Source organism: Grampus griseus, assembly GCF_964374135.1.
Source record: "Grampus griseus genome assembly, chromosome: 3".
Taxonomy (NCBI): domain Eukaryota; kingdom Metazoa; phylum Chordata; class Mammalia; order Artiodactyla; family Delphinidae; genus Grampus; species Grampus griseus.
Window position 1 is genome coordinate 167,362,737 of NC_139019.1, and position 23,369 is coordinate 167,386,105.

General features: G+C 44.7%; 1 protein-coding gene across 2 annotated transcripts in view; it reads left to right on the forward strand.

The window, feature by feature from the left end:
- Positions 1–23,369, forward strand: part of INSR (insulin receptor) — a 125,377-nt gene that overhangs the window by 81,215 nt on the left and 20,793 nt on the right. Inside the window, exons 4-12 of one of the 2 annotated variants that reach the window (XM_082650447.1) lie at positions 2,231–2,379; positions 3,028–3,172; positions 4,337–4,551; positions 5,521–5,647; positions 6,786–7,036; positions 9,040–9,207; positions 14,509–14,710; positions 16,851–16,886; positions 21,496–21,770. In XM_082650447.1, coding sequence (XP_082506573.1) covers positions 2,231–2,379; positions 3,028–3,172; positions 4,337–4,551; positions 5,521–5,647; positions 6,786–7,036; positions 9,040–9,207; positions 14,509–14,710; positions 16,851–16,886; positions 21,496–21,770 — 1,568 coding nt within the window. The remainder of the gene's footprint in view (positions 1–2,230; positions 2,380–3,027; positions 3,173–4,336; positions 4,552–5,520; positions 5,648–6,785; positions 7,037–9,039; positions 9,208–14,508; positions 14,711–16,850; positions 16,887–21,495; positions 21,771–23,369) is intronic. The other variant, XM_082650448.1, reaches the window with a different exon arrangement.

Here is a 23,369-nt window from a genome sequence, read left to right on the forward strand (position 1 = left end):
CCACGGCACGTGGGATCTTCCCGGACCAGGGCACGAACCCGTGTCCCCTGCATCGGCAGGCGGACTCTCAACCACTGCGCCACCAGGGAAGCCTGACAGATGTGTTTTGTAACAGATGCCTCAGCAGTCAGAAAGCTTCATGTCAGGCTTACAATTGCAATTACAGCCTTATTATTGTGGATGTACAGAGGCTGGGAGAGTTCCAGACGCAGGGCTCCTATCCCCTCATGGAATCAGAGATATCACCCTTCCAGCATAGCTGTGTGTTCACCACCCGGAAAAATGGACTGAGTTGGTGTCCAGAGTTTTCCTCTGGGTTTTACTACATAGGTGTGATTGGTTGAATCATTGGCCGTGGGTTTGAACTCCATCTCCAGCCCCCCTTCTCTCTCTGGAGGTCAAGTGGTTGATGCAACCCTCCAAATCACATATTTGGTCTTTCTGGTGACCAGCCCCTACAAGTCACCTCATTAGCACAACAAAGATGTTCCTATAACTCAGGAAATTCCAAGGGCTTTTGAAGCTCTGCACCAGGACCTGGGACAAAGACCAGATGTGTTCTTTTTTTTTTTTTTTCTGTTCTTTCAATTTTCTTTCTTTTTTTTTTTTAACATCTTTATTGGAATATAATTGCTTTACAATGGTGTGTTAGTTTCTGCTGTATAACAAAGTGAATCAGCTATACATATACATATATCCCCATATCTCCTCCCTCTTGCATCTCCCTCCCACCCTCCCTATCCCACCCCTCTAGGTGGTCACCCGTGACCAAGATCTTTCTGAAGAATCGAATATGCAGGGGTGTGGTAACAACAATTACTGTTGTTATTTACAACAGTAGCAACAATGATACCACTAATAAAAAGTGATCATCATAGCAATGGACCAACGATTTTTAGTTTCTATGTGCCGAGTGCTTTAGGTGGTATATATCATTCAGTCCTTATCACTACCTGCCCCGTGAAGATTGCCTCCGTTTCACAGATGAGGACACAGACCTTGAGAACGTAACAGTTGGGAATCTTGAGGTTTCATACGACAGAACCCCAATTCAAACTGGCTCAAGCAAGATTAAAGGAGTTTACTGATGACTGTAACCAAAAAGCTCAGGGAATCGCTTTAGGTACAGCTGTATCCAGGAGCTCAAGGGATGTATACGATCAGTTTCTTTCCATCCTAAGCTTTATTTCTGTCTCTGTTAGTTTTGGTCTCAGGCAGCAGCCTCTCCCTTGTCCCTTGCTCCATGCTAGCAACATAGCCATACCGTCTTAGATACTGCAGAAGGAAGACAATTTTTCCTTCCAGAAAGTTCTAGCAAAATCCTCACTGGGTTGGCTTGGGGGTGTGCCCACCTCTGAATTCCCAGCGGGATGGAAGATTGTGCTCAGGCTGCCCTGGGTCCTGTGTCCTGCTTGGACCTAGGAGGGCTGTACCAGCCAAGAACTGACCTCAGAGGCACTGCGTAGGGGAGGGCTGATTCCCAGAGGACTCCTGGGGGCTATAAATTTGAGGACATCAGGCTGCAGGAAGGCAAAGCCAAAGTCTGCCTCCAGTTACCCACTATCAAATGTGAGGTTGTGCTGTAGCCCGTAGGTTGCGGAGTCGCGTCCTATATAGCTGTTTGGTCACATCAGACCCCACACAGAACAGCAAACATCCCATCACCTTGCAGCAGCAGCCTAAGTTCCACCAGCTGGGGTAGCAGTAGCAGCTCAGCCACTTTCGAATAGCGGCAAAATGAGTCCTGCGTAAGGCCCGTCAGCTCTGCATCATTGCCGTCACCATGGTAATGCCGGGAGTCCCATCAGTTCCTTGTAATGGCATGAGTCTGGTCTCCACAGGGTAGAAGGTGTTTCTCCATGGGGTACAGTGTGAATCCTCTCGCTTTGGGGTAAGGCAGGAGCCCCATCATTTTGGAGTAAAAACATGAGTCTCCTGACCTTGAGGTAATGCTGTAGGACCTGCCCCCCTGGAGAGACACCCCAAGCCTATCACTTTAGGCAGTTGTTCTTACCCGGGGGTGATTTGCCCTTCCATCCCCCAGGGGACCATGTTTGGACAGCCTCCCACAACAGAGAATTCTCTGGTCCCAAACGTCACCAGCTCTGTGGGTAAAGCATCCTGCCTTATGGTCACTTGGGATCCTGTGCAATACACTGCTGTGTGTGCGTGCGTGTGTGTGTGTGGTCCTGTGTGCCCTGACCTCTCTCTCTCTCCACTCTTTCTGCAGCTTGATGTGCACTCCATGCCTGGGCCCCTGTCCCAAGGTGTGCCACCTCCTGGAAGGCGAGAAGACCATTGACTCAGTGACATCTGCCCAGGAGCTCCGAGGCTGCACCATCATCAACGGAAGCTTAATCATCAACATTCGAGGGGGCAGTGAGTGCTCTAGGGGGAGGGGTTGCTGTCTGCTGGGAGCCACTCTCCCTGCGAGCACAGAAGGAAAACAGTCCAGAAACTCATGCAGGGAATCTGTTTCCAAACCTGGAGTTCACAGCTCAGTCCTGGCCTTACCACCCCCCACCCCGAGATTCTGATTTTCAAAGCTGGGAGTTGGGACATCAGAAATTTGCATTTTTAACAAGCAGGCAACATGCCCTCTTTTGCAGGTCTGGGGACCATGTCTCCAGAAATTTCTGTCACAGGCAAAAAGGCATTTCTCTGTTTATTTATTCAGCGAACATTTATTGAATACTCACAGTGAACAAGGCAAAGTCCGTGCGTGGTGGATATCGCAAATAAACAAATTAACGTATAATGTAAACCCAGGCAGTGGTTCATGCTATGAAGGCAAGCAAAGCAAGGTGATGGAGGGAGCAAGGGTTGGCATCTTACTATAATAAATATATTCAGATTTGCAGGCAGGACAATCTCTGTCATAACTACTCTGCCTTGTAGATGTATGTTGAGCAGGGCTCGTGAAAATCATTTTCAGCCTGTAGGTTAACCCTTCACTATGGGGAATTCTGGAAAGGTTAAAATATTTTGGTAGAAGCCCACTGGATATTCATTCTCTCCTTTCCTTAGACAACCTGGCAGCTGAGCTAGAGGCCAACCTTGGACTCATTGAAGAAATTTCAGGGTATCTGAAAATCCGCCGATCATATGCCCTCGTGTCACTTTCCTTCTTCCGGAAGTTACGTCTGATTCGAGGGGAGACCTTGGAAATCGGGTATGTGGGCCTGCTGCTCTATCTGTGGGCTCATTAGGAAGTTTGTGAGTTATTGTAGAGAAACTTAGGTTTTTTTGCCAAGACATGAAAACAACTTGAGTGTCCACTGATGGTTGCATGGATAAAGGAAATGTGGTGTATATGTGTGTGTGTGTGTGTGTGTGTGTGTGTGTGTGTGTGTGTGTGTGTATATATATATATACAGTGGAATATTATTTCGCCATAAAACTATCTTTTTGCCGAAGCTCACACCTTTCATTTGGCTCGTTCCAATGACTTTCTTGCTGGTTCTAGAACTACCAGGGCCATCCAACAGAAATATAATACAGGTCACATACGAGACTTTAAATGTTCTAGTAGCCACATTTAAAACACTTTAAAAGACATAGGTGAAATGAATTTTAATAATGTATTTTACTGAACCCATTACATTGAAGCTGTTATTTTGACATGGACTCAATACAAAAAATTATAAAGAAGATTTTTTATATCCTTTTTTTTTTAATGCAAAGTCATTGAAATCTGTGGTTTTTTACTTCTGGTACAGTTCAGAATGGCCAAATTTCAGGTACTTAATAGCCAGATGTGGCTGGTGGTTTCAGTGTTGGATAACACAGATCTAGGTGCTGCCCTTTTCCCATTCATTATGTACTGGTGGCCCACTCCTAGTTCTAAGGCACAGGTCTAATTGGGTTACTGAGTTGTTATAAAACCTTCAGTGGTCCCCCTCTGCCTACCAAGGAAGATCACGTATTCTTGGTCTCGGTCTGGCATGCAGTATACTAGAGGGTTTGGCCCATGGCATCTCTTTGGTCTTGCCCGTCACCTGTTGGCCAGAACAGGCTACTTTGCTCTTCCCTGGGCCCAGTTCACGTGCCTCTGTGTCTTCAGTCTTTCCCCTTTTCAAAACCCATATCTCAATCCATCACAGTCTTACCCTCCTCCCCCACAAGACTGATCTCACATACCTTCCTGGCCCTGAAGACTTCCTCAACTTCCCCTGTCCATCTAACCCTCCTTTCAACATGTAATGAGTATGTGTCAAGCAAGTGGTTAGGACTGGGGACGGAGCACTGAACAAGATCAACTCCAGCCATGGCCCCGCCATCTTGGAGTTGGAGACGACAAGCTGATGAATGATTAGGCATGTGTGTGTTTCCATAGGAACTACTCTTTCTATGCCTTGGACAACCAGAACCTAAGGCAGCTGTGGGACTGGAGCAAACACAACCTCACCATCACTCAGGGGAAACTCTTCTTCCACTATAATCCCAAACTCTGCTTGTCAGAAATTCACAAGATGGAGGAAGTTTCAGGAACCAAGGGGCGCCAGGAGAGAAACGACATTGCCCTGAAGACCAATGGGGACCAGGCGTCCTGTAAGTGGTGATGCCCTTGTCCTTCCACGGACCAGATAACTTGTCTGCCTTCCCCCTCCCCCACCACACTGGCCCCCGGGGGAGTGTCGCTTCCCCCCAATGAGCTAAAACAACTATGTGTGTGATAGGCTCTCTGAAATACTGAGGAAGAATGTATACATGTTATCTCTTTGCCAAATATTAAACACAGTGCCTGATACTGGAAGATGCCACATAAACATTGAATGAATGAATGAATGAATGTCACTTATCTTACATATGGCCTTGGCTCGAATGCTACAGCAGGGTCTACAGTTGCTACAGCTGGAGACTGTCAGCTGACTGCCCTCCTCTGACAGGTTTTCTCTTGAAGCATTGAGGTGCCAAGGCTTCCGTAATGCCCTCATGTGAAGTTGGTTCCTTATGGCAGAAGCTGTGAGAATTCAGGGGAGGTAGAGAGCAAGGTTGGAACTTAAGGGGTAGAGCTTAAGGGAGGGCTTGCAATCTAGGCAGAGGGAATTACTCTGTCCAAGGCATTGTCCTTCCAAGGAATTGACACTCCAAGGTATGATGGTCTGCACGCTCCCTAAACCCACTTGGCATGTGTCCATTTGCACTGGACTTATGTGTTCTGACACGTCGGGCATGAAAATTCACACACAAGACAGAACTGTGTCAGAATAAATGCTATTCTTGAAAGTCCCTTTTTCCAGTAGCGATTAGCCACTTGTCCTTCTGTTGGTGCCGACCGTGGTTCTTTGGTTGAGCACATCTGGCCAAGTACCTGACTTGCGGTCAGGGCCAACTTGCACGACCTGTTCTTGACTCTGAACATAGGAGAGGCATGTGGAAATAAGACCTCTCAGAGGAACAGCATGTTGCCATCTTCCTTCTCGTGGATACTTTTGAAAATATGGGATCATCTGCTTTGGGTTGAAATAAATTATTTAATTCTGATACTGGTTTGTTTTTTTTTTTTAACCTATCTAGGTGAAAATGAATTACTTAAATTTTCTTACATTCGGACATCTTATGACAAGATCTTGCTGAAATGGGAGCCGTATTGGCCCCCCGACTTCCGAGACCTCCTGGGATTCATGCTCTTCTACAAAGAGGCGTAAGTAGAAGGATAAAGAGGTGTGTTTGTTGCATATGTTCTCAGAGGCTCCCCTCTGAGGTTCCTTTCTATCTCCTTACTTGTGGAATAAATATCATAGATCTCACCAGTTGATGGTGTATGACGTCAATAACATTCCCTATTGTCAAAAGCCAGAAACTGAAGCAGGCAGGTTTCTTTTGGAGGTCCAGATTGGGCAGTATTCCATTTTGCTTCTTATATGTACATCTCACCAGACATCCTCAACAAAAAGTCACTTAGTCTACTTAGTAGGTGCCTTAAAGTTTATTTTTTATCTATTTTGTATTTTTTCCAACATTTGAAGCATTGTGGTAAAACATACATGAAATTGACCATCTTAATGACATTTAAGTGTACCGCTCAGTGGCATTAAGTACATTCATGACATCATGTGACCATCATCACCATCGCTCTCCACAGTTTATTCATCATCTCACGCTGAAACTCTGTCGCCTTTCAATAACACTTAGTCGTTTTGAGTATATGACTGTGCTGAAATTTTAAAGGAAGACAATGGAAGTGGTGATTGTGTTAATAGGAATAATTGTTCCATCCCTCCATATTTTTTTAAATATTTATTTACTTATTTATTTATTTGCCTACATAGGGTCTTAGCTGTGGCACGTGGGAGTCTCTCTAGTTGCGGTGCCCAGGCTCCCTAGTTGTGGCCCACAGCCTGTAGAGTGCGTGGGCTTAGTTGCCTCGCGGCATGTGGGGTCTTAGTTCCCCAACCAGGGATTGAACCCGTGTCCTCTGCATTGGAAGGAGGATTCTTAACCACTGGACCACGAGGGAGGTCCCCATCCCTCAAAATTTACTACGTGTCAGGTTGTGTGTGGCGAAGTCAACACACATCCTCTTGTGTAATCTTATCAATAACTCTGGTAGTTAGTATCATCATCCTGATCACTGTTATTATTGTTGTTGGGAAATTGAGGCACAAGGGAAGCGGTCCCTTTCTCTTTGACTATTCCTGTGTCTTTTTTCCTTGTGGTAGAAGATTGTTGGTGAACAGGGTGCAAGCCTATAGGAGGTAACTTCGCCCGGCCACATCTCTTTGGTCTTTAGAGCTATAGTTGAGAAATGGTAATCAACTTTTCCTATTTCGTCTTGAAAGCCCTTATCAGAACGTGACGGAGTTTGATGGGCAGGATGCATGTGGCTCCAACAGCTGGACCGTGGTAGATATTGACCCGCCTATGAGGTCCAACGACCCCAAGTCACAGAACCACCCTGGGTGGCTAATGCGTGGTCTCAAGCCCTGGACCCAGTACGCCATCTTTGTCAAGACCTTGGTCACTTTTTCTGATGAACGCCGCACATACGGGGCCAAGAGCGACATCATCTATGTCCAGACAGATGCCACTAGTAAGCATTTCTTGTGGATGTGAATTTGTGCGTGAATCAGACGTCTTGCGTTTAACAGGCTGACCTGGTGATGTCATATGAAATGCTTTTTTTTTTTTTGCATGGTTATTGGCTTCTAAAAGAGCCGGGCACTGAGGTTATAATTTCAGAAGATGAGGCAGTAGCAACAAGACCTCAGAGGGGAACATACATTTCTTCTTCCCATTATGGAAAAATTTCAAATATTTACAAAAGTAGGGGGAAAAAAAAAAGATCCCCCCCACCGCCACCTTGTAACCATCTCTCAGCTTCAACAATGATCAATATTTTGCCATTTTTGTTTCATCACTATGCCTTTTCCCCCATCTCCATTTTTTGACGAGTGTTTCATAGCAATTTAGTTGTATTTTCATAAAGCATAAGCCCTCTCCAACCACTGGGATAGGAGACATTTGGTGATACCTGGAGATATTTTTGGTTGGCATGACTGGGGAGGCGGGGTTGGGGACCTGGGATGCTGCTCAACATATCACATGCACAGGACAGCGCCCCCCGGCAAAGAATTATCTAGCCCCCGCAAGTCAGTAGTTGAGAAATCCTGTCCCGTAGGATCGAGTCCAAACTTTATGAACCAGCCCCAACTTTATTGACTACCGCCCTCTCATCCTGTATCCTCCAGCAATACCTCCAGCAGGACTTATAGTTTCTGGAAACTTCCAGCTTCCAGGCTTTTGTACACACTGTGTCCTCTGCCTTGAGCCCCCCACTCCCACCCCTCACCGACTCCCTCAGCCACCTCCGTTCTTGAGGGGAAGCTTTTGTGGAGCCCAAAGGTGGTGCCTTTGGGGGGAATGTTAGATGGGCTGCCAGCTCAGGGATAAGATTGAATGGTATCCCACTGCCGAAATTTGCCCCAGGACTGGGTTCAATTGGGGCTAATGTTATCTAGAAGATGTGGCTTTGTCTATTCCCACAATCCTCCTTTTCCCCAGCGCCTTTTCAGTGCCCAGAACAGAGAAAGCTTGGCACGTCGTTGGAGCTCTGTAAATCAGGGGTCCCCGACTTCTGGGCCACAGACTGGTACCAGTCTGCCGCCTGTTAGGAACCAGGCCGCACAGCAGCAGGTGAGCGGCGAGCGAGCAAAGCTTCATCTGTATTTACAGCCGCTCCCCATCCCTCGCATTACCACCTGAGCTCCGCCTCCTGCCAGGTCAGCTGTGGCATTAGATTCTCATAGGAGCATGAGCCCTACTCTGAACTGTGCACTCGGGGATCTGGGTTGCACGCTTCTTATGAGAATCTAATGCCTCATGATCTGAGGTGGAGCTGAGGCTGTGATGCTAGAGCTGGGGAGCGGCTGCAAATACAGATTATCATTAGCAGAGAGGTCTGACTGCACAGAGACCATAATAACTCAACTGCTTGCAGACTCCTATCAAAACGCTATCAGTGAGTGGCAAGTGACACTTAAGCTGCATTTTACAGAGTAGACTGGACATAAGCAACACACGTCGGGTGTCACTGTCTCCCATCACCCCCAGATGGGACCATCTAGTTGCAGGAGAACAAGCTCAGGGCTCCCACTGTTTCTGCATTCTGGTGAGTTGTATAATTATTTCATGATATATTACAATGTAATAATAATAGAAATAAAGTGCGCAATAAATGTAATGTGCTTGAATCATCCCGAAACCATCCCCGTCTCTAGTCCGTGGAAAAATTGTCTCCAACGAAACTGATCCCTGGTGTCAAAAAGGTGGGGGACTGCTGCCGTAAATGTTTGTTGCAAAAATGGTGGAACATGAAATCTACATAGTCTGTGGTACCCATGGATTGTAATTTTGTAACCCATGCTTTCACTGGGCAAGCATTCCACATGTTGCCAGTTTTCTCTGATGTTAAATAACACTGCAGAGAACATCCTCATGATTTCTCGAACTTGGGTTCTCCCCCTCATGCCCACCCGATGGCTTGCACCCTCCTCCTGCTCCTCACAGTGGACCTGTCTCCTTTCTCCTTGGCAGATCCTTCTGTCCCCCTGGATCCCATCTCGGTGTCTAATTCTTCGTCTCAGATTATTCTGAAGTGGAAGCCTCCCTCTGACCCCAATGGCAACATCACACACTACTTGGTATTCTGGGAGAGACAGGAGGAAGACGGTGAACTGTATGAATTAGATTATTGCCTCAAAGGTGAGTGCAGGCAGAGGCGGGGGAGGGGCCGGGTTTTTTTCAATTTTTTTTTTTAAATTGAAGTATAGTTGATTTAAACTGTTGTGTTAGTTTCAGGTGTATAATGCAGTGATTCCGTTATACATATATATTCTTTTTCAGATTCTTTTCCCTTATAGGCTATTACAAAATGTTGAGTAGAATTCCCTGTGCTATACAGTAGGTTCTTGTTATCTATTTTATACATAGTAGTGTGTATAACATCTGATCCACTTTGTTCTCCTTTTGGGGAAGCATCTCTCCCCTTCCACTTCCCATCATGTGCATATGGGTACACACACTCCATTTTATCTCTGACAAAAACACACATACAGGCAGACCTCAGAGATACTGCAGGTTTGGTTCCAGACTCCCGCAAGGAGGTGAATATTGCAATAAATTGAGTCACGTGAATTTTTTGGTTTCCAGTGCCTATAAAAGTTATGTCCACACTATACTGTAAGTGTGCGATAGCATTATGTTTAAGAAAAAATATACTTAAAATCTACATATTACTGTATTTCTCTTTCTGGCCTATATGTGGAATCTAGAAAAATGATGCAGGTGAACTATTTGCGGGGCAGGAATAGAGATGTAGACGTAGAGAGCAGACATGCGGACACAGAGGGGAAGCGGAGAGTGGGACGAATTGGGAGATTAAGATTGACGTATATACGCTACCATGCATAAAATAGATAGCTAGTGGGAACATGCTGTGAAGGATAGGAAGCTCATAGGAAGCTCATGCCCTGTGATGACCTAGGTGGGTGGGATGGCGGGGAGGGTGGGAGGGAGGTCCAAGAGGGAGGGGATATAGATATACATAGAGCTGATTCACTTCATTGTACAGCAGAAGCTGACACAACATTGTAAAGCAATTATACACCAATTAAAAAATGATTAAAAATATACATACTGCTGTATATAAAATAGGTAACGTAACCAACAAGGACCTAGTGTATAGCACAGGGAACTATACTCAGTATCTTGTAATAACCTATAATGGAAAAGAATCTGAAAAGAAAATACTGAATCAGTTTGCTGTACACCTGAAACTAACACAACATTGTAAATCAACTCTATTTCAATAAAAATTTAACAAAGAAGAAATCGAGACTAAAAAAAATAACAACCCCAAACAATGCACATACCTTAATTAAAGAATACTTTATTGCTAAAAAAAAATGCCCAATTACAATAGTAACATCCAAGACCACTGATCCCAGATCACCATATCAAATATAATAAAAATGAAGAAGTTTGAAATATTGTGAGAATTACCAAAGCGTGACACAGACATACGAAGTGAGCAGACGCTGTTGGGAAAATGGCACCAATAGACTTGTTCAACGCAGGGTTGCCGCAAACTTTCGATTTGTAAGAAAAACACAATAAGAGGAGGAGGTCTGCCTGCCTGTTCGCATTTCTAAACATCACAGCGTGAGGACACGCTCTGAAGACTCCTGTCAAAAACAGACACTCCCCATGTCTTGGCATCATTTCCCTCTGGAATTTTCTCCTCCTTCCCTTCCTTATCCACCTCCCCTGGTAGGGGTGTAGCTGTGTTAACCCACGCAAGACTTCTCTCCGAAGCTAGAAACACAGCCGATGTGTGGAATGGTGATTGGCGAAGTCAGGGAAGAATTTTCGCCCCTAATTTTAGACCCTTAAGTTGTAAGGACCAGAGAAAGCAAAGAGTGGTCATCTCTTCCCTCCTGGGCTTTCCATTCAAAATTTATACTAATGACACATTTTTTTCCAGTCTTTAATCTCATTTACTTAATGGGCTTCCATCCATCTACAGGAAAAGGGAAAAATATTTGAAGCCTCAAGCTAGTGTGTATAAATTAGTTTAAGATTATTTTAAAAGTGGGTTTTAAAAAAGCCCATCAAACTGGAGAAACAGAAGTCTTGTTTTTTCGTTAGTGGTTTTGTTTTGTTTGAGTCTATATAAAGTATTTTTCCCCCAATCCCTAGACTCTTTTTTATTTTTTAAAAATTTTATTGGAGTATAGTTGATGTACAATGTTGTGTTAGTTTCAAGTGTACAGCAAAGGGATTAAGTTATACATATACCTAGATTCATTCTTTTTCAGATTCTTTTCTCATATAGGTTATCACAGGATACCGAGTACAGTGTGCTATACAGTAGATCCTTGTTGGTTATCTATCTTATATACAATAGTGTGTGTATGTTCATCCCAAGCTCCTGATTTATCCCTTAGTTGTCTTGTTGTTGTTGATTGGTTGGCCTGTATTTCTTTTTCTTTAGATGTTTTGAGTTACTGGTATCCTCAGACCTTGGGGCCGCTGATGAGACGTGGCTGAGGTCGGGAGCCTGAGGTCTTCTCTGACCTGCTGTAGGGCTTTGGGCAAGTCACTGAGCTTGTCACTGGCTGCCTCCTTTTGGGGAGAAGGGGCGGGAGGCCAGATAATCTCTGGACGCTGTCCCAGCTCTAAGATCATGTGCTATATGTATGCCTGTGACCTCATCCCCCGCCTGAGCAGAGGGTTGCAAACGTGATTTATCTCCTTGGATGCTTTATATAACTTGAGAGCAAGCAAAGTCATAGGCTCAGCTGTCAGCTGTCGGCCCTGCATGTGAGTAACCGAAACCGCCAGCTAGAACTGCCAGCAGCATCAGGATAGGCCATGTTTTCTTTTTCTCTTTCTTTCTTTCTTTTTTAGAGCAACAACTTTTATTCTGGAAGTCTGAATCTCTCATTACCATATGACAATTTGACATGGTTTTATTTGTAATGATGCCAAAGTTTATGTAATTAAAAAATAAACTTACCAAGGATGGATATCGTATGATGCAACTCTTAGGAGGTCCCTAGAGGAGTCAAATCCACAGAGACAGGAAGCCGGATGGTGGGTGCCAGGGGCTGGGGGAGGGGCTGGGGAGTGAGTGTTTCATGGGGACAGAGTTTCAGTTTGGGAAGATGAGAAAGTTCTGGAAATGGAGAGTGGGGACGGTTGCACAATAATGTGAATGTCCTTAATGCCACTGAGCTGTGCACTTAAAAATGATTAGGATGGTAACTTTTTTGTCATGTACATTTTGCCACAATTAAAAAACCCAAATACACACACAAATTAATAAGCTTTCTAACACACGCAAGATCGAGAATTTACTAACCGTGCCCAGTAGTAGCTTCCTTTAGTATCACAAGTGGTTTTTTTCCCAGCTTTATTGAGGTGTACTTGATAAGTAAATGGCAAGATATTTAAAGTGTAAATTGTGATGATTTTATATACATACAGATTTTGAAAGGATCCTTCCCATCGAGTTAATTAATACATCTATCACCTGACATATTTATCTCTTTCTTTGGTGAGAACTTTCAGCTTCTCCTCTGATATCGAATTGTTTATTTCATTTATACAGTACAGTCTTATCAACTATATGGCTTTTTATTGTGGAATATATATAACATAAAATTTACCATTTGAACTACTTTTAAGTATACAGTTCAGCGGCATTAAATACATTCACACTCTTGTGCAACCGTCCCCAGTGTCCCTCTCCAGAACTTTCTTGTTTTCCCAAACTGCAAACTTTGTCCCCATTAAACACTGACTCCCCACCCCCTCCCCCATCCCCTGGTGCCCGCCTTTCTACTTTGTCTCTATGCATTTGACTGTCCTAGATACCTCACTATATAGTCACAGAAAATCCGTGGGGCACCAAGTGTCATGCAGAAGGGGTGACAGGTGTCAGGAGCTATGTCCATGCCTGATCAAAAGTCCCTTCCTCCCCAGAAAAAGATCAGGACCCCACCCCAGCCTTTTACTAAGGAAATCTGAAGGTGTTTTTTTTTTTTTATCCATAATGCCATCAATAGCCCCTCTAACAGCTAACCCACACAGGTGATTCCATGTCTATTAATAAACGTTAAGAAGAAGTATTTTTTAAGGATTTTGCAAAGCTTCCGAGTGGGTACTCACCACTCACAGGAAGATACTTTGAACTCATTGTCTAGCAGAGCCATTGAAAGGGAGAGGAAGAGATGGAATTTCCCTTGCGCAATAGACACGAGTAGGCACCTAGGGTCAGGGGCATGCTTTTTGCCCTTAAGGAGTAACCTACCTCCTCCAGGTTGTACCAGAAGTGACAGGCAGCGGGCATCCCCGGGACTGGACCTCAGGGGTCAAGACACACCAGCTGTGGTACTTACAAAAACAGTGTGGTATTTTTAAGAGCATGACCTTGAGCAGTTGTTCTTTTTTCCCTTTTTAAAAAATTCTCTTTCTGTGCTTCTTGGAAAAAGTTCTTCCCCCAATTTCATGTCTTTCATCCATCACTGTTGACATTGTGGGCCAGATAATTCTTTGAGGTGGGGGCTGTCTTGTGTCAGGTAAGATGTTGAGCGGCATCCCTGGTGAACACCAAAATGTCACCAGACCAAGCCCGTTGTCCTGCAGAGGGGAGTGGGGGGGCAGTGCTGAATCACCCCTGCCCTGGTGAGAACCACTGCTCTGCTCTGACTTCCGTTTTCCTGAACAGATTGTAGATTCTTTCATTTGTGCTGCAAAGTTTGGTTGCTCAGTATAAACACTGGGTCTGTAAGTCTGACCCCTTAGAACTCCATTGGAATTCTGCTCTGTCCTCTTATCCCTTTATAGTTACCTGGTTGATTGATGATTCATTCATTCAACTGTGACTTGGTCCCCAGTCCTTTTCTAATGCCATCTCCCATCATTCTCTCCCTTATCCCCTTCCAGCTACACTGGGTCCTTGGCGTCTTCTGACATGCCAAGGAAATTCCTACCTCAGGGCCTTTGCACTCACTCTTTGCTGTCTGAATTGCTTTACACCAAGATATGTGCATGGCTCATTCTTTTACTTCCTTGGGGACTGCTTAGTGGTCAATTTCTCAGAGACATTCCCCCCCCCCCAGACACCCTCTGTCCTGTCACCCCACCATCGGACCCATGGCATATGTATTTATTCGTTTATTGTGTATTCCTCCCACCCCCACGTACCTCGTCCCCTGGAATGTAGGTTCTGTGATGGCAGGGACGTACCTCGTCACCTTCAGCATCTAGCCCTATGGGGTTGTGGTGTCTGCCATTTTCCTGCTGCACATCCACAGGTGCCTTCTCAGTTGTCAGGACCCTCCAGTGAGAGATCTTATTTTTCCCAGTAGACCTTGAACAAAGACCCTGGCCCCCAGCTCTGTCGCCTGTGCCCAGCAGCTCTGAGAAGGCCCCCTTTGCTCTGCGTGTATGTATGTGTGTAGTGGGGTGGAACTTGAGCCCCGCTCTGGCTTTCTCCAGGGTTGAAGCTGCCCTCCCGGACCTGGTCTCCACCGTTCGAGTCTGAGGGGTCCCAGAAGCACAATCAGAGTGAGTACGAAGAGTCTGCCGGTGAATGCTGTTCCTGCCCGAAGACCGACTCTCAGATCCTCAAGGAGTTGGAGGAGTCCTCATTCAGGAAAACATTCGAAGATTACCTGCACAATGTCGTTTTCATCCCCAGGTCAGCATTTGTCATTGGCTTGGGGTCTGGGGTCCTTATTTAGGGAACAAGATGAAGTGCAGACGCAGAGAGTGGGCAGAGTCCATGCTGAGCCACTTCCCTGGAGGGAGGGAGAGATCTTGCGATTTCAACAACTACCGTACCAGGAAGAGTGAATAATCGCCAAAAAAGGTGTGGGGGGGGTGTTTTTAAAAAACTCAACCTTTGCTTTCTTTCATTTATTTTTGGCTGCGTTGGGTCTTAGTTGCAGCACATGGGATCTTTGTTGAGGCATGTGGGCTTCTCTGTAGTTGTAGCATGCAGGCTCCAGGGCGTGTGGGCTCTGCAGTTATGGTGCACGGGGTCCAGAGCACGTGGGCTCTGTAGTTTGTGGCAAGCGGGATCTCTAGTTGAGGCGCGTGAGCTCAGTAGTTGTGGCGCACGGGCTTAGTTGTGCCACGGCATGTGGGATCTTAGTTCCCTGACTAGGGATCGAACCCGTGTCCCCTGCATTGTAAAGCGTATTCTTTACCACTGGACTGCCAGGGAATCCCTGAAGACATTTCTTTCTGATGTCTCATGAACTCTTTACCCCAGCCTCTGGCCTCATTCTGAGTTCTGAAACGATCTCCATTAGATTCCCAACAATTGATTATTATCTAATAGATGATTATAGATAATAATCAAGAATCAATAGATTCAATTATTAGATTAGATGACCGAGAAGTGCCTGTCTGGCCCCATGCTTGGTTTGTGGATGAGTCTCAAGCTCAGTGCATTCTCTTTTTAAAATCTATGTCACCTTCTTACCCTTCCAGAACTTTCCATGACCTCTTAAAAACTCCGGAGCTTCTCCTATTTAAATATTTTTCCTTTAGTGAGCGAAGGGGCTTGCTTGCTGATGTACATCTGATCTACAGAGAGGGCTTGCCTTAAAAATGATGCTGTTTTTTTCATACTTCTTTACCTTTCCTGCAAGCAGAGACCCTTAGGTAGAATGCAAATTTCTGTGGGTCGCGGGTTAGTTTACCTCGCTCGGTTCCTCAGTTTATTCATCTGAGGAGTGGAGAGAAAAGTAGTTCCTGCTTTTTAGGATTATGGGATTATACGAGTGATACGGGGATTCTCAACCTTGGCGCTGTTGACATTTGGAGCCAGACCATTCTCTGGGGTGGGACCGTCCTGTGCGTTGTAGGATGTTGAGCAGCGTCCCTGGCCTCCACCCACTAGATGGCAGTAGCACTGCATCTTATGAGTTCATGAATTTTTACAGTAACCCACTGAAGCACTTGCCATCTCCTTTTTAGGGGTCCAAAGCCTGTGGTTTTGTTTGTTTTTTGCTTAAGAATGACTCTGCCCAGGGTTTTTTGTTTGTTTGTGGTACGCGGGCCGCTCTCCAGCCGCGGAGCACAGGCTCCGGACGCGCAGGCTCAGCAGCCATGGCTCACGGGCCCAGCCGCTCCGCGGCACGTGGGATCTTCCCGGACCGGGGCACGAACCCGCGTCCCCTGCATCGGCAGGCGGACTCCCAACCACTGCGCCACCAGGGAAGCCCTGCCCAGGTTTTTAATCAAATGTGTGCTGAGGGCTTTCAGCTGCCCCTCCCTCTCCACACTTGACCTCCCCCTCCCGCCATGGACTTCACCAGAAGGCTACTCAGAAATGTCCAATACAATTGGCCATTTCCAAAGTATATCGACACCCCCCCCCACCCCCACATTTACATCAGGATAAAACAAGATTCTAAAATGCGTCTCTTCAAAGGCCCAGCAATGCTCCTGGGAGAGGTTTCCCCAGAACCATCAATATATAACATTTCTTCTTTTCTCTTTCTTGCATTCTTATCTGACCCTGAGTCCAAAAGACCACTAAATGACACAGCCCAGGCCTGGAGGTAGTTACTGTTTTACCTGTTAAAACACTGCCAGACTTTAAGATAATGGCTGAGTCAGTTGTGAGGTTTAAAAGTGGTGTTAAGTTTGACATCCCATGGGAACCCCAGATGACCAGGTCTCTGCGGGGTGTTTTCTCTGCTTCCCCCCTGCCCCCCAGCCCCTGGCTGTGTTCTCCGCATCTGCTGGGGAAGGTGTGGTTCAAGTGATGGGAACAAGTGGTCCATGGTCCAGGGCTGTCCTCAAAGCGGCTGGTTTTGTTTTCACAGAAAATCCTCTTCAGGCCCTGTTGCCGAGGACACTAGGTACGACTCACCTGTGGGACGTAGGCGTGGCCCGTGGTGGCTGCACAGCGCGGGGCCAGTGGGCCAACGGGTCAGGAAGCATGTTGTGCCCCTTTAAGACCCCAGGGGGCTTCTGTGGTTTGACGCATGCACCGCTCTGCTCTGCCGCGACCAGGCGCTTCACAAATTCACACGTTAAGTGCCTTCACCCTGAAATGGGATCTGGGCGTGAATGTGGGGGGAAAAATCCTAACTAACACACTCTTACTAAAACATAGAATCGAGGGCGTACTTTCTGGGCACCTCCTAGGTGCCGCCCATTTTTCCTCCATGCATTTACTAACTACAGATTAATTTATCTAGCTGCAGAACTGTGCCCGGCGCCCAGAGTCGAAACCACTTAGCGGCAGGTAGTGGGGAAGGCTGATCCGGGAGCGGAACATTTTTATTGGGGGTGACAAGTGCGGGATGACAGGTGTGAGTGAGCACAGGTGTGCCGAGTCCCTCAATTCCACTGAGGATAGTCAAGGATGCTCGCCTTTGACGTGTGTCTTAAAGAATCAACTATGCTTCAATATTAAAAAAAAAAAAAAAAGAAAAGAAAAAAAGAATTAAGCAGGGGGCGTGTCCTGGAGGAGAGTACAGGCAGAGGGAACTTGGGGAAAGGCAAGTCGGTGGAAAGAATCCTGGACTCTTGGGAAGAACAGGAGAGACTGGAAAGGCAGGGTAGGGGCCATGCGGAGGGACTTTATTCTTCCAGCAGAGGGTTTATTTATTTATTTTTAGGCCGTGTGCGGTCCCGATCTGCCCTCTAGTGGTCATTAGGAATATAATCTGTAGTAAAGAAAGGTCTAGAAATTTGAGGCCTTGATCCAGACGAGAGCTTATCAATGTCAGACCTTTTGACATTAGGGGCCAGATCGTTCTCAGTTGTGGGGACTGCCCTGTGTATTGTAGAATCATGCGCTGTATCCTTGGTCTCTACCGCTTTGAAGCCAGTGTCACACCATACCCCAAATAGTGACGACCAAAGCTGTCTCCAGACAGGCCAAATGTCCCCTTGGTGGTGGGACCATGAGCAGAGTCACTCCTGGTTGGGAACCACTGGTCTACTGTGAGACTGTGGGATAATAAAGTGCTGTGTATGTAGGGAGAGAGAGAAGTCAGCTGATGCTTTGTCATGGGGGTGTCTTTCATGACCACGTGGTCTTTTGGGGTACAATCCTTCTGGTGTATGCATAGTTAGCCTGTTTGAGGCCATTTACGTTTCCCTTCGTTCAGATACCAACTTCTCAGTGGTTATTCACGAGGCCCCAGGGTCTCTGTCCTATTTGGAAGGCCCATCTGTGCTTGCACAGAAATGTTCTGAACCTTGCTAATATGCGTGCATCTTTGGTTTAATACTTCGGTTTCCATTCAAGAATGTCATTGGTCTTTTCACACAAAAAGACCACAAAGAAAATCTTAGTGAGTACTCCCGAAGTAGGGTTTGATTTCTGACTACAGCGCAATAAAAACTAAAGGTAAACTTCAAAAGATTGACCAGAAAACTCTACTTCCTGGTGATTAAAAGTGGATCACTTAGACTTCTGTTGGGTGAAAGTCGAAATGGAAAGTTTCATTAAAAACCGTTTGGAAAATAACGGGGACGTGAACGTCACATACCTTCACTTGTAGAATATTGCCGAAGCTGGACTTTGTTGCAAATTAGTAGACTTAAATGGTAAATTAAGAAAAAGCTTTAAAATGTAAGATATAATGTATTAGGAAGGGAGGGGAAAATCAATATAGCTTAACTTGTGGTAAATGTAATCAAAGGGAGATACCCACAAATAACTAGAAGAAGGTGATGTGAAACTGAAGTCTGACAAAGATTGTACTATGTTGCAGTCTATGGATAATCATGAGCTATTAGATTTGAAACTTTCAGAGAGTTGAGAAATTTTAACTTGTCCAAGCTAATGCAAGAAGCAGCAGAAAGATATCCTAATAACCTTGGGAAAAGACTTTAAAAAAAAGTGTCAATTAATTTCTTCAAAAAAAAAAAAACAAGACCTCAGGCTTGGAGAGTTTTCTAGTTGAGTTCTTTCACATTCTCAAAGAGCAACTATTTTCTGTAATACAGAAACTTTTCCAGAGCATAGAAATCTATGGAAAATCTTCTCAGTTCATTTGATAAAACTAACATAGAACCCCTTAGCAGAACCTGACAAAGATGCTATGTTGAAAGAAAGCCCAGAACCAGCTAATATGGGATTTTAGATCCACATGTCCTAAATAAAACACTGTGCTGGCAATATCATTTATCTCACAATGCAAGGATGGTTCAAGATCAGGCATTCTGCTAATAGAATCTAATTCATTAAGAGGTGCAGTGAGGAAAATCACAATAATCTCATTCAATAACATTTATTAAAAATTATTAATTTAGAGAAAGGGAGGGGGAGAGGCCTTTTATAAAACTAGGAATAGAAAACTTCTGCAACAAGATAAATATTACCTAGATGAAACCAACAGCTGAGCTAACATCTTTCTCAAAACTATTCCTGTTAGCTTTGGAAGGAAGCCAATCTCATCATTACTAAGGAACATTTCTCTGGGTATCTAGCCAATGCAGTGATACAGAAATTAGAATTGTAAGGAATGGATTGTGGGAAATAAAGTCATTGATATTTTCAGGTATTCTAGTGCAAGGGTAAGCAGACTACCTGGTTTTGTCAATGAGTTTTATCGGAATGTAGCCACGCCCATTTGTCTACATTGTGTCAATGGCTGTTTTCAAGCTGCCATGGCTTGAAAGCCATTGGAAGTTGAATAGTTGTGACAAAAATCACATGTCCCGCAAAACCCTAAATATTTACTATCTAGCACGTATGGGAAAAGTTTGCTGACCCTTTTTCAAGTATGTTCCTTGAAAACCTAAGAAAATCAACCCTGAGACTCTTAGAATGAGAGTTTGGGAAAGTAGGTACAATAGAAAGAAACAAAAATGCAGTAGATATACTAGCAACAATTAAAACATAAATCAGGGGAAAGGTCCCTTTCATGATTGCCCTAAAACCTTAGTAATCCCATCTAAAATCAGCTGTAAAGGAAAAAAAATTATTTAAATTGCTGAGATATAAACTTACCTAGATAAATGTGAAAGATTCTTTCAAATCATTTCAAGAAAACTCACTGGCACACAGCAAACCAGGGTGAATCGATAAAGGATTAATGTCCTTTGTGAATGAACAGCTCAGGAATAGGAATGAGGAAGGCCCTAGAACTTCATAGAAAGGATGGGCAAAGGGTGGACAAATCCTTAGTGAAACACAAAAGAATCAATGAAGGACAGAAGACTTTACATTCAGCAGGACACAGAGGTGCAAATAAAGCAGTAGAGTAATGCTTAAAAAACTTCTTTCCTGAGGTTGAAAATCTGAAAAAGAAAAATCAAAACAAAACAAAAACTCCTTTTAACCCTCAACGTTGCTGAGATTATCCTGATGTGTAGTTTCATGCGTTACTGGTGAGACCACAGTCAGTACAAAGGGTCTGGAGGATAGAAGTTTAGCCATACGTGTAAAGAGGCATAACCTACTGATTGCTCTTCTCAGAATCTACTTCTAGGAACTAATAAGACAATCGGATGCTGATCAAATTAATATTTATAATAACAAAAAATTAAGAATATGCTTACATTAAAAAATAAGAAGATGACTAAGTAAATTATGGCTCACGTATGAAATGGAATATTCTACAGTTTTCCAGGTTTTCTGCAATGAGCACGTGGTACTTTCATAACGAGGAGGGAAAACGTTTACATTGAAAAAGAAAAAATGTAAATTCTGTCCTACTTCAAACATTATGTTTTCAGGGAAATATCTGAGAATGCTTCTAATACAAGTGAGCAAAATGGATTATAAAACTAGCTTGGTCCCCATCATACCCACACATAATAAAAAAATTGCCCAAAGGACACAGTGGCCAGCAGAATAATGAGTAAATTCAAACTTTCTTGATACTGTTTTTTTGGATTTATATATTTTTTAGGCTATTAACATTTTTCTTCATCTATCTTTTTAAGGGGGAAAATGTGCCAATCGCAGACATTTTTTGAGTTACCGTTAGCAACCTGAGTGATAAGATTCTTTTCCCAAGAACTGAAGTATAATCACTTAGATTATGCAGGTGTCCTAAAGGGTCATAGGACCAGAAGCATTTCTCCTGATGAAACTGGTGATGTTGTCAAGCAGCTTGGACCGTTTGCAGGGCTTCCTGAAAAGCTAGACTCTTACACGCTTTCGGCATCCTATTTTTAACACTGACCCTGGCTGGGCTATTAACCTGCAAAATGAGAATCTGAAATCAAGCATGTTGAGGGGAATATTGGTGTGTCTCCTACGGATGGTCCTGGAGCCCTTTCCCCCCCTACTTCCCTCTTGGGGTGCACCTGCCCGACATGATGCCTATGAGGGCATCCTGAAAACTGCTCTGGGTTGTAATTCCTGGAAATTAACATTGTAATCCACACTCCCCCTGGAATCTCACTGCACCCGCAGTCTTTGGTTTTAAGCCTTTTATTCTCCGGCAACGTTTTTTAAAAGATGGTGATTGCCTGACCGAGTGTGTCCTACTGTCGTGACAGGCCGTCGAGGAAACGCAGGGCCCTTGGTGATGTGGGGAATGTGACAGCGGCCGTGCCCACCATTCCGGGATTCCCCAATACGTCCTCAACCAGCGCACCTACGAGCTCAGAGGAGCACAGACCATTCGAGAAAGTGGTGAACAAGGAGTCTCTGGTCATCTCTGGCCTGCGTCACTTTACTGGCTATCGCATTGAGCTGCAGGCTTGCAACCAGGATTCCCCCGAGGAGAGGTGCAGCGTGGCTGCCTATGTCAGTGCCAGGACCATGCCCGAAGGTGGGTCAGCTCACATCGTGGGGCCAAGAGCCCCAGGCTGACCAAGGAAAAGCCTTCCACCCTCTAGGCAGCGTATATGTGATTTTAACTTATTCGCCTCAATCATTTTTCATTTTCCCCCAGCTTTATTGAGATGTACTTGATGTGTAACATTGTGTAAATTTAAGGCGTACAGTGTGTCGGTTTGCTACACTTACATATTGCAAAAGCATTCTCGCAGTAGCGTTAGCTAACATCTCCGTCAGGGCACATAAGTACCATTTCTTTTCTGTGGTGAGAACATTTAAGATCTACTCTCTTAGCAGCTTTCAAGTATACAACAGAATATTGTTAACTATAACCACCATGCTGTACATTAGATCCTCAGAACTTATTCAGCTTATCAGTGGAAGTTTGTACCCTTTGACCAACATCCCCCCGTTTCCCTCACCCCCCCGCCCCTGGGAACCACCATTCTACTCTCTGTTTCTATGAGTTCAGCTTTTTTATCATCCACATATAAGTTAGATCATACACTATGAGTCTTTCTCTGTCTGGCTTTTTTCCCTTAACATAATGCCCTCAAGGTCCATCCATGTTAACCTATATTATTTTGTAATTATATGAGTCATCATAGCCATTATATAAACTTTAGAAAGTACACACGGGCCATAAGAAAAAGAAAGTAAAATTAAGGAATACTTATACAGTGTATTAGGGTTCTCCAGAGAAACAGAACCAACAGTGTAAATGAAAGTGGGGTCCGGCTGCTTCCTGCTCAAAAGCCAATAAAGGGGCAAGGTGGGTGGAAAGGAAAATTTGCTTTATTTTGGATGGTGGCAACTGGGGGGTGAGGGGAGGGCGGACACTTGTCCAAAGGCCAACTCCCTCCCAACGACAGTCAGTAGGCAAGAGCTTTTCTAGACGGAAGGAGGGGGCTACACGCAGAAACAGCACAGTCAGCTCTGACAGTCATCTTGAAATTGGTCATCAGTGGTCTGACCAGCGTCATCTTGATTGTTTTAAGTATGGTTAGTCTTTAGTTCCAGGGTTGGTTTGTTTCCATTACTTTGAGGCCAATTCTTGGAATTGTGGCGGCTTATGTCATGGGTACAGTCTGGTCATCATGTAGTTAACGTGTCCACCTGGCGAGGGTTTCAGTATCTATAAGACAGCTCACAGGATAGGGCTCAGAATATTATCTATAGCCCTTGAGAAGGAACTCAAGGTCCCTGACTTTGCTTAATGACTAAATTATTATTATTTGGTCTCCTTTGACTGTTTTCCTTTGTTTCTGCATTTTCTCCCTTCTCTGATTAAACTTATTCTTTGGCTACAGTTTTTCCAGAGACGAAAGGCAGGCGGAGGACATGGGGGACACAGACCATAGGGCCCCTGCTCCATTTCAACAGGATGTGACATAGATCAATTGATTGATAGACAGACAGACATAAATATGTAGAGAATCCCATGAGACGAGCTCTATATGTCCATTCTCCAATATGGGAAATGGCACACAAGAAAGTTACGTACCCAGTTTAAGGTCACTCAGCTGCTAAGTGGTGGAGGTGGGATTTGATCCAGGGATCGGGTCCCTGCCTCTAACCACTGCCCCTTACA